The sequence below is a fragment of the Caloenas nicobarica genome, chromosome 14 (genome assembly GCF_036013445.1).
Source record: "Caloenas nicobarica isolate bCalNic1 chromosome 14, bCalNic1.hap1, whole genome shotgun sequence".
NCBI classification, from domain to species: domain Eukaryota; kingdom Metazoa; phylum Chordata; class Aves; order Columbiformes; family Columbidae; genus Caloenas; species Caloenas nicobarica.
In genome coordinates this window covers 10,293,662-10,311,698 of record NC_088258.1, presented here as the reverse complement: position 1 = coordinate 10,311,698, position 18,037 = coordinate 10,293,662, and the positions used below count along the sequence as shown (strand labels likewise).

Here is an 18,037-nt window from a genome sequence, read left to right as displayed (position 1 = left end):
GTTAGAGCCAAGAGAAATTAATGGGGCAGTGTGAAGGAAACTCATGTAGAAGAATTTTTCTTCAGAGCTTGCTCTTGGCAGGTTATGGAGATCTGAATGTACATTGTATACAGAAAGAAAAGCTATATTAGGACTATGACACTATAATAATGAAGGTAATGGTAAAAGTAAGACCTGAAATGATTAGAACAAAGCAAAGACCTCGAGTAGATCAGAGGTTTCAGGGAAAAATCTTGAGCTTGTCCTGTGGTACCTAGGATGGGCCTTAAACACTGCTCAGGAGGTCTTGCAGGCTCTTTCTCTTGAACTTGCTCATAGCGTGTGTTGCCACCTTGTTGGCAGTGAGCTTGGGGTTCAACTTAAAAAACAGGAGTCTAAAAATGCAAAGTTCTAACCCAACATAAATTCCAGTCGCTTCTACGACCTTACCTACTGGTATACAAGGAGAGCATGAGCACCCAGACCTAGTAGATGAGAATCGGGTAGAAGAGAGCAGGCTGGTACCATTATCATGATGACCAAGGACAGGAATGTGTGAAATCACAGATGGTGCCAAACCAAAGAGTGAGGTGAGGTCATGATCACAGGCTGGTCCAAAGATTCAGGAGCCTATGCCACAAGGCAAGCTCTGGGATGAAGGTTGAAGACAGGACTAAAGAAGGAACAAAAGGAAACAGAAGGTAGTGCTGAACAAGACTGTAGAAGCCAGCCACAGGCTAGGACCACCAATAATAGCAGAGAGGAATGGCTGGGGTTGCTTCATGCACTTTATAGTGGACAAATTGCCAGCTGGTCTTGTTGACCTTACTTAGTTACTCACCAATGTGGCCAGACTTATCAGGTCTTCAGCTCCTGAGGGCACCGCCTGCTGTCAGGGTGCCAGCTGCAAGGGTAAGAGCTCAAATGCAGCCCGGCGGGGGCTGACGCACAGCCAGCACATGAACTGGGAGCACAAATGCTGCAAAGATAGATGAGTGGCTCGTAGATAGCTAGACAGACCTGATGAGACAGACTGTTTGGGGTAGATGATTCACAGAGATGTTTGTGATGATGCCATAAGCTTTTCCATTCTAGGTTGGCATTTGACAGCACTCATAATGAGCTGGGTAGAGCAAATAAACCGTAAAACACAGTGTCACTATTTGGGATGCTCTTAAGTTGGAGCCAGCCACTGTGAGAGTTGCGTTGCATTGATACCACAGCTTCTGTGGAAATAATATGCTGCTTTTCTTACCCTCTTTTTGATCTAGGGGACATCATTTTGATGGTGTCACCTGTGGTATCTCCTCATGCATACGGTAATGTGATTTCGGTCTGTACTCATCGGGGGTTTGTTCTGCAAGGAATCAGACAGCTGCAGCTTTCACCCAAGCAAGCCGTTGTGCTGAGCATGACAACAAGTCAGGTACTGGACAGAATGCACAGCTCAGTTGATACCTTGGGTTACCAGTTGTTCTGAAACTAATTATGCTGTAAGCTTATGGCTGTGTGAGCCGACACTCCTCCAGTAAGTGTTCTCAAGGACACTCATTCTCCCTTTACTGGGTAACCAGCACTTGTGTTCTCTGTATTCCTGTGACTGGGACTCTGCTTTCAATGCTGTTTTTTTCTTTAGTAGGAAAATCCCACCAGGCCTCAGCCTCTCACTGAGAACACAAGTGTAAATTCATAATTGGGCCTCCTCCTGCTAAGGCAAATGTGAATTTTACCATTGATCTCAAAATAAGCAAGAGCAGGCAGTAGCTCCATAAACCACAATAATAATTTCTGATCTGCGAACGTGTATTCAGGCGAATAGTCTTCCTCTAACAGACCAATGTTTGATTATGTACTTTCCAGTCCCTCTGGGACTGCTTATGGCCTTTGAGCATGAAGTCCCCTAGTTTAATGCATTCTAGATGGGTTGCAAAAAGATTTTTCCTATTGTCAAAAATAACTTTTTTTTCTATTTTTCTCTGAGCCTCTGTCTAACACGATGATAGATTTGAGTTAGAGTACAGCTAGCATTTTGACGAGTCAGCCTAAGGAAACAGCAGTAATCATAAATGCAAGATTTCAGTCAACATTAATGTATGCAAGAAGTCCAATTCTGCACTTCTTACACAATAAATCACCCAGGAATCATGTGACACCTTCTCTTACAAAGGAGTGGACCCCTTTAAATTATCATACTTCGGGTTGTTTGCTGTGTCAGTCAGTAAATGCATCATTTTGTAAATTAAACTGTGTACAAAGCCCTCTTTTCTGCTTGTTCTGTGATCAAGCCTGAGGAATAACGCTGCTTCTGCCCATAATATTTTTGTACAATAAGCATGACTTATTTATAGAATACTACAACCCAAATAGCCAAATATTTGGAGTATGCTCCTAAACAGCCATTTAAGAAGTTAACAGCAGCAACTATTGATTCAATGTGCTGTTTGGAGCTAAATGTTTCTGAAAAATCATCTCTTCATTTGGGACTCAAGATCATTTTTGCATCAGTGACTTAGGATGGTACCACATATCAGCTCAGTTATAACTGTTCTGGTTTTAGTCCAGCCCAGTTGCAAGGCAGAACATTTGTATGTTAAACCTCTTCCCTGAGGTTTAAATTAAGTTCCTCTGTCTCATGAATAGATGAACATCCAGCTACTGGAAGTTACTATGGCTCAGCTGGTGAGCTGTATCTTGTTATACCACCATAATTTAGATATTTGCTTGAGCCCTATAGTGATTACATCTGGATTTAGTATCTAATCTAACCCTCCTTATTTCAGATTCCTGTATTTTGCCCTAGCAAGATTTCAAGTTCACCTGATACCTGTTGTGCAAGAGGAGAGCTTTCTGCTGAACCACGCATGCACTGTCTCATTTTGTTGCTGAGAAAGGAGAATGCTAGTCATCATGCCCCTGCATTGGTAACAGGTAATGCTTTCACTGCTCAACAGCATTGAAAAGGCTTGCATTTCAGTGTGTGTGAGCTAAACATTGACAGTCTAACTACAGCTGTTACACTGCAGGGGATATTTACTGAGAATATCAGGGCCTGATATTATAGTTTTGCTGTATGTATCTCCACACCCATGTGTAAATCGGTCACTACGCATATCCAATAGAACAGGTTGATCTTTTTCTGTTGGTTGATCTTCAGCACTGGACCTCCCTTGAACTTAGAATCATAGCATAGCTTATGTTGGAAGGGACCTCAGAAGGTCTCTCTTCCAATGTCCTGCTCAACACAGCAGCAGCTATGAATTTGGATCAGGATGCTCAGGCCTTTTTTCAGTCAGGTCTTGAAAATCTGCGAGGACTGAGATTCCCCCACATCTCTGGGCCTTTGTTCCAATGCTTGACCATCCTTATGGGGAACTGTTATTCCTTTATGTCAAGTTGGCACCTCGTCTGTTGGAATTTGTGAGCCTTGTCTCTTGGCTTCCCGCTGTAAACCTCCCTAATGGACCTGGCTTCACCATCTCAATAACCTCCTCTTTGGTATTCTTATTGCACGGAGAGACAGGGTAGCAAAAATATGTGCCACTGAGCCTGAGGATAGCATCTGATCCTGTCAACCTCAGCCCTGAGTTCTGCATGCTTGTGACTCCCAAGCACTTGAACTGTAACTCATTTATATGTAGGTACTGCCAAAAAAGAGACAAATTGCTGTCCCAAATCTTCTTACTTGAGTCAGAGCTCTGTTCTGAGGCTCTGGTTCTGGAAAAGTGTTACTTAGTTTTCTTAAGGATGAGCTGACATTGGTCTCGAGTGGGGAAGATCCCAGGCAACAGCAGTGATCAGTAGGGAACAAAGAACCTGCACTGCATGCTTCTTCCTCCTCTGGCAGTGGGCATGTTGCCTGCAGGAGGAGAGTCCAGTCCAATCCTGCACCTGTTTTCTGCAACCTCCCCTTCAGACACCACTGCTGAGAAGAGGATCACTTTTGCTGACCCCTCCATTAACACCACCACAAATGGCTCGTGATGGAGACATTCATGCACTTCCTGATTACTTTCTTTAATCTATCCAAAATAGAAAAGAATGTTTAGAGGTTTGGAGAAAATGACAATTCAAAAAGTCTCCTGCTTTTTCTCCCGAGACTATCACAGAATGTTCTGAAAACATGTACAGGCACAGTGGATTAATCATGGCAGACTAATTACAGCACTGTGTCACCTGCCGCCTGTAGACCCAAGGAAAGTTGCTCATTAAAGAAGTACAGTTTCTGCTGGTTTTCTCACAGAGTGCCACGATGATGTTTACAGTGTTCATGTTTTGCATGGGGAACTTTCCACTAGAAATATATAGGTGGGCACTGGAACAAAGGATATTCTGGAAAGGTAAAATGTTTTCCCTCATTGTAGAGAGCTCAGATTATTTTCCTTTGTTTGTAGATGGATTTTGCAAATCCCTCTTCCCATGTGTTCTATGGTTGTTTCAGAACTGATCTACAGAGATACCTTACTCCATATTCCGGAGCCCTGGGGAGGGGAAGGCAACATTCTTGCCCCATAAGCTTTTGTTTGGCCTCTGGGAAGTGTAGAATAGCATTAGGATTTGAGGAGGGTAATACCACACTAAAAAAAGTTTTCCATTTGTAATCAATGCCCCTGAAAAGCACTTACCTCTTCAAGGTCTTGAACTTTGTTCAGTTTTCAAAGCAAGGAAAAATTCAACAACCATTCCTGAAATAGAGCAGATATAGATGTCTTTGGGTAATGGATCTCTGTCTTGAGGCTCAAACACCATAAGCTTTTGTCCAGGCTTTACTTTTTGCCATGCATTGATTTTGAATAAACAGCAGGTAGTGCTGCTGTGGCAGCAATGGCATGTTTTTTGGTTACTCATGCCACTGAATTTTGAAAAGCAGGTAGGTGATTGTCAGTGATACAAGCTCAAATTTCTTGTCAGTGCTGTGTTTGATGTCTGAGGTTTGCTATCAGCCTCTAGCGCTAATAATCCATTTCCCATGCTACACTGTAGTAAATTTTTGACAGGCTTGTAGAAAGAAAATGTATACAAAGTAATTTTTAAAATAACAAGCCTTTAAAATTGTGGTCTGAAATATTATTACAGAAGACTGAACTAATTGTTGTGGAAATGTACTGTATGCCAGTACCTTAATGTACTGCCTGTGTGTAGTCCAGCCTTTTGGAGGAAGACTGGGAATGGAGAAATTGCCAGTTTCAAGCACTTTGTGTCTGTAAAAGTGGTGTGGAACAGGTGTTTTCCAGACTGGGAGTTACAGGAGCAGAACATGATGTTTCTGTTCAGGTTTGTAATCCTACCAATGACTTTGTGGCCATGTGGTGCTGTGCAGGGTGCAGGACGCTGGCCTTGCACCTGGGGGTGCAAAACACTTTGAGAACCTGCACTTGAGCACTGGGCTCAAGATTTATGACTTCTCTCCCTTGGGGACAGCAACTTATTTAAGACACTAATTGTAATTCAAGAGCTGTGTAGCATCTTCTACGCATTTGTTCCACATTTCAGTTCACAGCAGGAGTTAGAAGGTAATAGAAACAACTGGGGTGCTGGTCACAAAGCAGAGGTGTTTCCAGAGAAAGCCATGTTCAAGTCACAATTTTCAACATCCATTTGCCTCACTGTAAGTGAATATGATTTGGGGGAGAGGGGATGGTTAAGTTGCATTTCATGTCTCTTAGGTAAGTTCAGCATGACCCACATTGACGTCTCTGTAATAGAACTGTGATCAGATGAATCAAAACATTTGATATGAGTGTTTTCATATCCAGCTGCATCACAGAGCTCTGTATTCCTCACATTTTCTTTTGTTCTATGCATAGGGCTGAGGAATGAACTGGCAAAGCAAGGCCTCCTTGGCAACGGGCAGAGCGGCCTGCCTGCTACCGCTGGGCTGGACCCCTCCGTCTGGTTTCATGTGATTCCTTACACCGAGCCCTTGCTGCAGACACTGGGTAGGTCAAAGCTATGGGAAATGCATTGTTCTCACTTTTATAAGGTCTGATAGCCTCATTAGGGGATTTTCCTGAATAAGAACAGTAGGAATATGCTTGTTGTCTATAATAACTTCTTTAATGTTCTGCTGTCTGTCAATCATAGTAAGTCTCACTGTATGTCTTCTCTTGCTGAGTAATGAATGGAAGAATCAATAGAAAAGTAAAATGGGAATACCTTTTTTTAAAGTAAATGAAAAAATATACGGAAAAATAAGTTATTTAAATGTGACACGATAACAACCAATTAAGCCTTAAACCTACCATAGTTACAAGATTAATATTCATCAATACATATTTATTGATTTCCTTTCAAGATAAGTCAAAATATTAAAATGGGATAAGTTGGTGGTTAAGCATGTAAAACTAGAACTTGCTCAAGTGACAAATGTTGGCAGCTGTAGTTTCTTCCATAGGTGCAGAGAAGGCACTTTTTCATTTCACTTTACTCAGACGTTCTTAATTTCAGTTTATACAGTTGAATTCACTTCAGTAACTCAATCATTCAAAGCTGTGAAACTGATAGGACTTGAAAAAGCAAGTAAACATGTTTTCATGTTCAGTATGACTCAAATGGGTAGGGGAGTCTTAAACCTACTAGTTCTATACACTTGGAGGTCATGGTAATCAGATGTTTATTTCACTAACTACAGGTAGTGTTTTCTTAGGTATTTGGCAGATTAATATAGCTAAATTAATGTATTTATTTTAAATGTTGAGTATCAGAATTTTAAAATGAAGTACATTGCTCTCCAAAACCAAAGTAAAACTATGTTGCAAGGAAAAATAGTAATCAAATGGATGTCATTTGCAATTTTATGGTATTATGAAATGTTAAGATGTAAGAAAAGCTAGGCAAATAGATGCTAATCTATACGATTGCTTAAATAATCATGTAGTGAAACAGTGTGGAATCAAACATAAGTTTCTGATGGGCTAGGGATTCTGCAGGCTGTACTGTTCCTGATAGGACCATGGGTATATGGACAATATTATAACAGACCCCATCTAGCCCTCGATTGTATGCCATGTAATCTTCTAGAAAGCAAAATGCAGTATCAATTTAATGTGAAGTCAGTCAGTAGTTATCAATCTGGAATTGATGCCTTAAATAGTTTTGGTATAGATCTATCAACTCTGCTTAATGGTGTGAATAACGCTATCAGAATTAGGACTGAATGTATTTGCTTTATGTGGCAAAAAGTAATTCGAGTTAAGGAGTGTGACTAATTAGTAAGGGTTTGCTGTGGTACTGCTCCTTGTGCTTGATTGTTTTTCTGGCCATGCTGAGCTGCAGCATGAGGAGCAGTATCATGGTGAGGCACTGGCCTTTGCTCTATCAAGAATTGGTCAGTTCCTTCACACTAAAAACGACTTGAGATTTATTTCTGTGGGGGTAACTAGTTTTGTTTTGGTGATCTCCCTTGGTAGGAGGAAACTTCAGTGCAGTGCCAGATCCCTGTAACATTCCTCTGGATCTTTTACACAATCGAACATATGCTTCTGACCCTGACATGGAGCAAGTTGTCATGCTGACGCTGGTTGGAGTGGATGCTATGAAGAATGCCGGAGAGCTCCTTCACCAGATCCTTCTTCCTGGGGACAGGAACCAATCTCAGAGTGCAGGTGATCGCAGGTCTTGGGGAGGTCAGCATAGGTTGGTCAGGAAAGGTTTATCATGTCTAGCTATTTTTATCATAGCAGGAACATTATGAAAAATGTGGTAAAAGGGGCCTCACGAAGGAAGACAGGTTTCTTTACTTGTCTAAAGAACTGAGGAATTTATCGTGGCTAGTCAGTCATAGACAAGGCCACTTTTCATAATGCAAACAGCTCAGGTGGGCATAATTTTCTTCAGAGAGTGTCACATTAGTTCAAAAATGTGCTTAGGTTTACTAAGCCTTTTATGTAATCCAGAGCATTGTGTCTCCCCGAAGTACTGGGAGATAATGCTGCTGTGTAATTGGCGCACAGCAACAGGAATTCAGAAGTCGCAAACTCTGTTCTGTCCACTGACATCCTTTGTGAGCAGAAGAAAGAGACTTCACCACTTCATGCTTTGTTTCCTCATGCACAGAGGAGGAATAATGACACCATCCCCTGCGATAAATGCTTACAAATGCATGAAGAGCGCTGTCAAGTACTGAGCAGGATGATGGCTTTATATAATTTCATGGTACAGATTGCATCAAAGTCTAATAATACAGGAAATGTACCAACAAAGGGCAGAAGTCTGGCACTGTCTTATACCATGTTGTATCCTACTCTCTTGATGTAATACTATGGAGTAAATTCTGTATCACAGTAGGTGAGGAGGAGATTTTAGCTGACAGAAGCTTCCAGAAACTTGCACTTGTGGACTAAGCCCCTAAATATCTTGCTACATCGGAAGTAAGACTACTTTACAAACACAACAACATTTAAACTACTTTAGAGACAAGTCAGCATTAAATTGTAGCTTATTACTATAATGAATATAGCTTACAATGAAATGTTATGAGAGGTGGTAAAGGATCTATAATTATGGATTATACTGTGTCAAACCACATTGTTATCAGTGTATTCTCAGTGTTTCCCTTTCAACTCTTCTCCATTAGCTGTGTTCTCTAATCAAATCATGGCACTTATTCTCTGTGGCTCTCTGTTGATTTCCCAGATAGCCCATTTTTTGTTTTCACTGTAATGTAATCTCCTAGCATTTGTATCTTGTGGGTTCTCCCAGTATATATCTGCATTACGGTCCATTTTGGACGCAAGAGGGGGTGAAGTCAAAGTAGCTTTGGAACTTGTTGTCTATTAAAAAAAAAAAAAGAATGTGAATGTAGAACACTTGTCTCCAAAGGAAAACACAGCTTCTATGAAACACATGCTGTCAACTGATGCTAAACAGATTTCTCTTGACTTGCAGAAAGACCCGATTTGGGATTTGAGCTCCTAAGTCTCAAGTGGTTGCCCCATCTAACTCGACGTCAGGCCAGAGAAATAACCCCCTTTGAGGCTGGAGATACTTCCTGGCAAAGAAGCCTTGATATACTGATGTCAAACCCAGTCCTTGTGTGTGCATTACGGCGGATCAATGCCTTCAATGTTCTCGCAGATGCATTGAAGAGATTAATGCAATGCAGGGAGAAGCCAAGTGAAAGTGGCAGTCTTCTACAGACAGTGATGGCCTTGACCCCAGAGGTGACATTCAGACAAGCCATCCTCTTCTTCACAGAGACAGATTTTGTAACTGGTAAGACATGTTTTTACTGTTTATAATGTCCTCAGGTATAAGGTGCTTGGGAATTTCTTAAACTTGGACAAAAGAACCCATTGCTACGGGTTTTTCTCAGGCACAGGAAAACTTAATAATTTGGGGTTAAATTCCATGCTTGGCTGAATAATGATGAGGGATATTAAATCAGCAGGAACCAGGTGAGGTGTTCTGCAAGTTGGCCTGTTAATTTAATGTGGCTATGCATGGCCTGGAGCCCTTTCTGAAGATCTCAAGGTGCTCCATAGATACTAAAGAGATATTACAGCAGTTGGCAGGACCTGTACATAATACTATGCATTTTGTCTGTTTGTAAGAGAAACTGGGAAACAGAGGCCAAGATCTGTCCCACCTAAATGTGGGCACCAGATTGCAACACCTAAATTCTTGAGGCTAGATGCCCCAACCTTGCTGCTGTACTCAGGGAGACAAAGTTACTACCAATCCGCAAGAGCTAAAGAAAGCAGATTTGAGACTTTTTTTTAATCCTAGAAGAGAATGAAGAGTTCATGAGGAATGGAGACCTTTGCTGTCGAAAGCTTCTCTGATTTCAGTGATATATGCTAGCATTGATCTTTTAGCATAGTAAACCTGCTGCTTTCTGCCTGTAGCAAGAAATGTATAGCCACACCTCATTAAACTAAATCACTATGCAGACTGTAGTGTTACTGATACTGGTTGCTTTGGAGCAGCAGAGAATGAGCTCCCACTGTTGTCTTCTAATGTGAAATATATTGGCATATCACCTCCATTCTTGAGGAAGCCCGACTCCTCATACCTAAAGATAAACTGTTCTGCGGCTGATGATTTCTGATCATTCAGAAACAGAGATAAATCAAGACTCTGGTAACACCATGTATCAACTGAGGAGAAGTGACGCAGTTCTAGAAGTGCATTCATGCTTTGTAATTTATAGCTCTTCTCATATCTTTTTGTGAGGAAGAAAGGTCCTTTGTTGTCAACACAAACTTAAGATACTTGTGTCAAACACATAGTGCTTATGTAGCATTGAATTATAAATTGGCTTTACTGAATAAAAAGAAGAAAATGTGGTGGTGTCAGGAAAAAGATACTCATTCTAGTCTCACAAAAGTTAGATTTGACAATGAACTATGTGGGTGTTTGATGTCAGACTGGAGAGGAAGAAGAGGAAGCCTTCAAAAAAGAAGGCATCAGACATCTCAAATTACTGTATAAAGCTATAAGAATTCATGCATTGCTGCCCTTTATTGAAGTTATCTTGAGACTTAAAGATGGGATAAGAGGAAAGCAGAGCTGTGAGATCAGTTTATCAAGGGAGGTTGTAATCACAATGCCAGCCTTTCCCACCAAAGCCATCGTCAAGAACAAAGGAGCATAGCTGACGCGTGACTTCAGCATCCTGCACTCTCTCTTTTACAAGGTCATTATGTTTTTTTCTTCCTATTTTTGTTGTCGTGGAAGGAATGGAGAGGTCTTTGTGCTAGAGAACAGCTTTTCAATATTTTGCAGCTGGTCAAACGTCTGCTATTTCCCCTGCTAAATAAAATTACCTTCATCACCCCCTTCCCCCACAAACAGTGAAGGTCCCCATCTGTGAATTCTTAAAAATACATCTCCTTCCTTTTACAGATGCAGAACACCGCCCTGCTATGAAATACCTGCCACCACCTGGCAAGAGGTCCAGGGCTGAAGGTAAGATCAGAAGGGTGCACCAGTTGCCTCTTGGATAAAAACAAATAATTTCATAGTCTTAAAATAGATTGAGGAAACCTATAGCTCTGTGTCCTCTGTCAGAGTCATCAAAACGGGATTAGTAAATCTTTGGTTAGACATCATAGTCCCAAGCAATCAGGAAGAAAAGGCCAGATGGGTCTGCTTGCTACTGGGGGAAGGTGGTAGTACTGCCAGGTCACCGTTCCTCTGCACAGTTCTGGGCATGCCTGGATGACCTACTTGGGGCTGGTGTGGAATGTAGGCTAGAAGAGTAATTAATGTGAGCTCTTTAGTAGCCCTTTTCAGATGTAGATCTCAAAGAAAATGAGTTTCACTGTGTTTTAAGGAGGGATGATTGAAGCCTAGAGAGGTGAAATGTGTTGATCACCATTGCCCAACCACTGAGTGACAGAAATCAGAGCAGAATGCACATTTCCTACGTCTCAGACAGAGACTCTGTTCTTTGCATGACAGTTCCACCCAGGTCACCACACGCTTCACAGATCCTAGAAGTTCTTTCAAATAACTCCAATACTAACAAAAAAATGGTACTGGGAGGATGTGAGCTAAAAAGCTACAAGGCAAGGGTCTTGGAGCTGGTTCCACCTTCTATATGTACTCTTATTATTCCAGCAAAATAAAAGAAAGACATGTGGGAAGAGAAAAAGGTCTTACTGATAGAAAAGAACACTTTTACTAGATACCTTCCAGACACATTGCTCTGGGAAATAGAAATACATGGATTTCAGACAGGAATAAATACAAAAGAATGGTAATGATTTTGTTTTGCTGAACAGATTTTACTTTTCTGTTATCTACCTTGCACGTCACACTGGTTAAAGTTGCCAATCACTAGAAAAGGAAGTCCTTTATCAATCTGATGAAAGTTTCTCTTCATTGTGCCCCAATCCTAAATAACTTCTCAATTCTTACGTGCCTTGAAGTGCCTTAAATTTTGCTCACCTCTCCAGGTCACTGCAGGTTTTACATTAGACTGAGGAAAGATTTTTATATAGGCTTTTGTCAGAAGTTCTGACTCACCAGACTCCTTTATATTGCTTGGCTCTTATGAAGAACCACTGAAGCGATGATTCCTTGCTGCTTGGGGAGTGTCAGTGAGGTTTTATCAGCAGAGCTGAGGAAAGGACTGAACAACAGATCTGGTCTCAATAGGTGTGTAGTCACAATACACAGCCCTTCTTTGCTTCCAAGAGCACAGGAGAGGATGTTAAAAAAAAAAAACACCACCTGAGCTCCTCAAACTTACACTGGAAACACGGCAGCTTCTAACTAAACTGAAAAATAGGGAGCACGAAGGTAGCTTAAAACCACCATTAGCCACTCCCTGAAATACACAGAAAACATAACTAAGAATCAACATGATTTAGTACTTGGAGTCCTTTTCAGTCTATGCTATTGGTCTTACTGGAGAAATGGTGAGTAAGTCATTTTTCCAAGGTGTCTCAATACATGTGAGATCAAGCCATGCATGTCCCAGTATAATGTTTTAAAATAAGCGTGTTCTTGCAGTGTTGGCATTATGTGAGGATGGTGACAGCATTCTCAAATGATTGTCCCAGAACATGTGTACCACTCAAATCTATCTGCTTTTCTTATTTAGTGGGAGCGAACCAGAGGTGCCATGCAGAATCCCTGTTTACCTACTTGCAAACAGGTAAGAGAAGAGCGAATGGAAAAACGTGGTTTCATAACAGCTTTGTGGAATTAACTCGTCTAGATGTACCAACTAAAAATAAGCAAAAGGGTTAAAGCAACCCCTGCCTTTGCCTTAAATACAGGCAGTGATATGCGCTCTTTTCTAAGCGTGCCAGGAAATCTGGTATTTGCTTCTCTAGAGTTCACACTTATTTTAAGCCACACACATATCTAAAGTATTTTATATAAATAGTATATAAAATAAACAGTATTTTTCACAGTTACACAATGAAATCAAAGCCTATGTAATAATTTTGTTGGGGAAAAAATCATTGGCTGTGAGAAAGGGATCTAAAAATATTCCAAAGTGGAAAACCAGAACAAAGGCAACTTGGGCAAAACTGGAAAGGCCACTGAACAGCCAGAACTGGAGATGGAGATCGGGCATGTTTGAGGGCTGCCAAGCAGTCACCTCTGGTAATTCATGATCAATAGACACTGTTCCATTGATAGCTAGCGGTATTTTCTCTAACAGTTGTCACTCATAATCACCAAGGAGAGAAAACCACCTCTAGGTGGCAAGGTCTTCTACCTGTTTATGATATTTGTTTTTGACCAAACCAAGATGGCAAAGTGACATAAGACAAATACCTCCTGAAAGGTCTAAAGCACATAAATATGCAGCATGTATTGATTCGCATACCACAAGAATGAGAGTGTTTGCCCAGAAACATAGCAGATGGTGAATAAAACAACTTGAGGACAATGAACACTCATGTAATGGTATACGGTTGAGATTGCTGGTCTGTATGCGAGCAGCTGAGTGGATCCAAGCAGCTTGCAGGCTGTTGCTATGGCACTTAAACCTTTCTATTCAAGAATGATGCGAGGAAAATAGCAGATCTTTACTAGGAGGGCTCCCTGCACAGTAAGGGTTAAGTTTTCATATCAAGTGGGGGGTAGTAATCTTGCTTTTTATTTTTGATCCCATATTTGCCTCTCATAAATCAGCAACATGCATCTTGCCATTTGAAAATAACAGTGTGCATTAAATTATATGTAGCATTGTTGCCGCTTTGTTGCATTGACATCTGTATAATTAGTAGTGGGGTGCACAGGAAACATAAAATGACATTTTATGTACACAAACAGATAATCATGGATCAATTTTAGCAGCCTGCAGTACTGTTACCTCGTGCTTCACGCTAATTGCCATGGTTAGGCACCAGCAGTTAATGGGTCCTAGCTGACTGGTTCCAACACTACAGTTGCCAGTAAATCTTCAAAGGATATTATTAGGATAAAATGGTAACTATATTCCTAGTAATAAGGTACTTAGGTTAGTGAAACTAATAACTTGAAAATGCTGTCATTTAAAAGTGAAATTTAGGTATTTTCTGCTTTTTAGTACATTTTGTATCATTAGACAGCAAAACTATATTGGTCTCTTGTTTTCTGTTGCTCATAGCACACCAAGTGCTGCACCTGGCTGGCAGCTCTGCTGGGAGAGCTTTGTCAGTAACAAAAAGGTTTTGCTGAAATTTCAATTTTAGTAAACACATTCTATTTGTAATAGGTTTAGAGCATTAATTGGGACCTGTCATACTTGCTAGCGCCTCTGTGAAATGTAGCTCTAACAGAGAGATACAGAACACAGGGAGATAAACCGTGAGTAATAAGAATTTAATAACTGCCTTAAGGATTATATCACATAATCACTACAGTTCACATGAAAAATGTAAAAGGAAATATTTTATCCCTCTTAAAACATTAACCTATAATATAAAGGATTGAGTCTTATCCTACGGACCTGCCACATAAACTTTTTGGACTCAGAGCAGACTTCCTGAAAAAAAAAAATCTACAAGCCTAGACAGCTTTAGACATATTTTTAAACTAAAAATTAAACAAATCAAAACAAAATAAAATCACATATGCACAGATTTTTTTTAAATGGACTTGTTTTGTTCAAATTTCTGTGAACTTCATGCCAGCTTTTAGATAACCCTCTTCTACAGATGTCTGTCCAGACTAGTAAACAAATATTGCTGTATGTTTTATCTCCATTTTTAGGAGGGCTCTGGGTTTCACTGGTGTGCTTTGTTACAGGAGCCCAGATTCTTTGCACAGTGCTGCTGATCAAACCTGGTGCCTGGAGCCATAGTCTTGCAAGGATCCTCCGAAAACTTAACCTAGAAAAATTCAGAGTCGTTGGGATGAAACACATAAACCTGGAACCAGACGTTGCCTTAGGACTCCTTTCTTCTGAAGTGAAACAGGTTTGTTAAGAAACTGGCTTGGGGTTAGAGTGAGGAAATATGTTAGCAAGTGAAAAATCCATTCCTGAAAAAAACAGTAATGCCCATCCGGGATTTGTGAGTTGTTGAAGTGAACTATATAGCACAATCAGATCTGTACTGGCATCAGACACAAAGCAAGCTGACATGCTGACGGTTTCTTTTATCGCATGCCATAAAGAAGCAGACCTGGTTTCTCTAAAACAAAAGTTTGGAGGATACAGGCAATACGGATCTCCCAGGAATCTGTGTTGTTGCTAATTTGCAATGCTGACTCTTTAACTGCAAAACAAGTGTCGTCTCCATCTTCCCCAAGATCATTCCAGGTAGGGCACATCTGAGGAGCACAACACACCCCCTGCACGTGTGTCTGCTTCTCCTTCCATGTGTTTGAACCTGGGAGCGGGGAAGCATTCATTGCACTGCCAGAGAATCTATACCTCTGGAGGCCTGTTACCTTATATTACATTACATATACAGCTGAATCTCTGTTCCAGGAGCCATGTGTTCAAGCGTCTATAAAAATGACCTGCAAAGAGAAAAAATTGAGTTAGTGTTATTTCTTACGTCTAACAGGCAATAAAGAGGGTTCTTAAATCTTGGGGTGTTAAAGGTTTTTGTTATCTAAAACTAGATTTATGTTTCTGCTCTTTTATAGCATTAGAAATTTTTTTCCCAAACTAAAATATTCTGAGATGAATGTAAAGATACTGAGAAAGCCAGGAAACTGAAAGCTGAGCATTTTAGAGGAGTTTGATTATTTTTGTCCCCTTAAACAATACAAAAAACCCCAAACAACAACAACAAACCCACAACAACAAACAAGCAAACAAAAACACACACAAAAAACCCAACCCAACGTTGTTATTTGACTACTTTCATGAAGACATTTAACCAGCTAACTTTTACAGGAAACAAGCCTTTAAAATTGATATTGCTCTTGAGTTATGTTGGGAGAGTTTATAGTACTCTCTCACATAGAAATTTCTAATAGAGGCTTCCAGAACAGGACACAGGAACGTGTCAGGAGAGTGCTCTAACATAACGGTCAGTCTGGAACAATTAATACTTTCTGCATGATAGCAAAGCAATGGAGCACAAGCAGTTGATTTTTAAATATTTACAGACCACTGGTAAGAGGGATATAGTGGCTATTAGAGTTGATGGGGAAGTGCTTTCCAATATGGCTTTTAATCATACAACTAGATACAAAAATGCTTCGTTGATCATCTGAAACAGAAAACATTTTAAAAATTCCAAATGTCTACCTCAGGAAGTGATGTAGATATGTGTGGGGTAAATTTGAAGAGAGGTTGTTTCATGAAAATTTTCTCTTGTTTTTGGAGTTCTCTAACACACTAGAGCAGCTGTTGAGTGTTGATTTAGCTTCCTTGAAGAGCTGGTGACTAAGGAGTTTAAAAATTACAGACTATTGGGGTTTTGTTCATGGAAAAAAAAGCAGGTTTTGAAAGTGAGAAAATGGAGATAATAGTCTGCTTTTGGCAAGGGGGAATGGACAGTAGGAAATGCTTTCTGCTGTACAGGGCCTCATTTTCATTTTTAGAACACATCTGAAAGCCTTTCACTCATGAGGGCTGAAAAAGGCTGAGCTCCCAAGATAAGTAGGTAGATTTTCAAAAAGCCTCAGCATGCTTCAGGGACTGGGTTATTTTGAAAATCTGGCTTGTAAGTGTTATAATGGCAGCTGGTGGGGGCAGGATTCTTTCACAGCTGAATTTCATATAACGCATTTGAATTGGAGTGATGTTCATTGTTGATCTGTTTCTCAGTTTAGGGTGCAATGGGATACAGTGCTGTTTTTAAAATGAGGGTCTTAGTATGAGGGCAAATTGCTGAAATTTAGCATCTTCTGTTGAAGAACATGGAGCCAGTGTGTCTGACCCTTCTAGCAATTCTGCCCAGAGCTTTTTCTCTCCTTACCTGGAGGCTGGTCCAAAATCAGTCTCCAAAAATCTCTGGAAAACTCCTACGTGTTCTGCAATGTGCCAGTTTGTTTTGTGTACATAGTACTTGATAGCAGAATTGGGTTTTATTCTCTGCTAGCAAGACTACCTAGCATTTCCTTCCTCTTTCAAATGTATTGTTTACATGCAGGTTGACAGAAATCCCCAGCAACATGATATCAGATGCATGATTACTTTTTCAACTTAAATACCAACATTCAGCTTCTAAGTAGCTTTTGGCAGACAATAAATAATGGATTGGTCTGCTGAGGTTATCCAGTCACAGGAGCCATAATAATACTTTTTATCTGAAGTTTAATAATAATTTTTAAAAAATAAAGGTCAGTTAAATAGTGCTGACACTGTCTGCTCAGCTCCTAGCGTGACCTGATTGTGTCAGATGGTGAGAAGTGCTGGCTCCCGAGGGAGCTCTGCCTGGGGAGGCTGTATCTCCTTTCTGTGCTTACCCAGCAGATCCAGTCCTGCAGAGATCTGTGGGTTTGGATGCTAGCTAGAAAACTTGATTTTACAGCAGGACCTGATCATTCTGTTGGGGATTACCCGATATGATTGCCTGCAGTAGCAGGTTGCTGGACTCAATAACTTGACGGATTCCCTCCAGTCCTATCTTGTGATTCTAACTGGAGAGGCAGAAGGACAATTTTGCTGCTTTTTACTCCCGTTAGTCCTTCCGAGCCAGCACACAGCTGGAGCTTCCTCTCAGTCTGCATCACCAGAATTGCTCACTGAATTCAAGTCAGCTGCACTCGTGCAATCTTGCCACAGCTGCTGGGTGTCAGTGAGGACACAGTTTGAAGACGGTGTGGAGGCAGGATGTAAATAAAGGCGTCATTCAGCTGGCAGAGTCTAGAGCAGATGTGAGGATGTATCAGAAGGAAAGAAGTCACCTTGACTCCCTGACACCAGTGGTAGCAATTAGAAACAATGTTGTCTTTAATCCAAAGTCTGCACCTTTTCTGGGGAACAACTGAAAGAAAATGGAGGCAAAAGGGGTTTGTTATGTGGATCTAAAAGCACTGTTTAGAAGCTCTGGAACAAAAGCATTTCATTTATTATGGTCCGTTTAACAGAAAACATGTCTTTGAATGTTTTCTTTTGCATATATTTCTGCCATGAATGAATCTTGGTATGTTCTATCCAGTCCATTTGAAAGTTTTCATTAAGTCATGATCACTGTTTTCTGAGAAGGCCCTT

General features: G+C 40.7%; 1 protein-coding gene across 1 annotated transcript in view; it reads left to right on the top strand.

Moving 5' to 3' along the window:
- The window catches only part of DNAAF8 (dynein axonemal assembly factor 8), an 88,846-nt gene that overhangs the window by 55,204 nt on the left and 15,605 nt on the right, over positions 1–18,037 (top strand). Inside the window, exons 18-25 of the mRNA XM_065645053.1 lie at positions 1,251–1,405; positions 2,760–2,907; positions 5,784–5,915; positions 7,386–7,580; positions 8,863–9,189; positions 10,822–10,884; positions 12,527–12,580; positions 14,671–14,840. Of these exons, the coding sequence (XP_065501125.1) occupies positions 1,251–1,405; positions 2,760–2,907; positions 5,784–5,915; positions 7,386–7,580; positions 8,863–9,189; positions 10,822–10,884; positions 12,527–12,580; positions 14,671–14,840 (1,244 nt within the window). The remainder of the gene's footprint in view (positions 1–1,250; positions 1,406–2,759; positions 2,908–5,783; positions 5,916–7,385; positions 7,581–8,862; positions 9,190–10,821; positions 10,885–12,526; positions 12,581–14,670; positions 14,841–18,037) is intronic.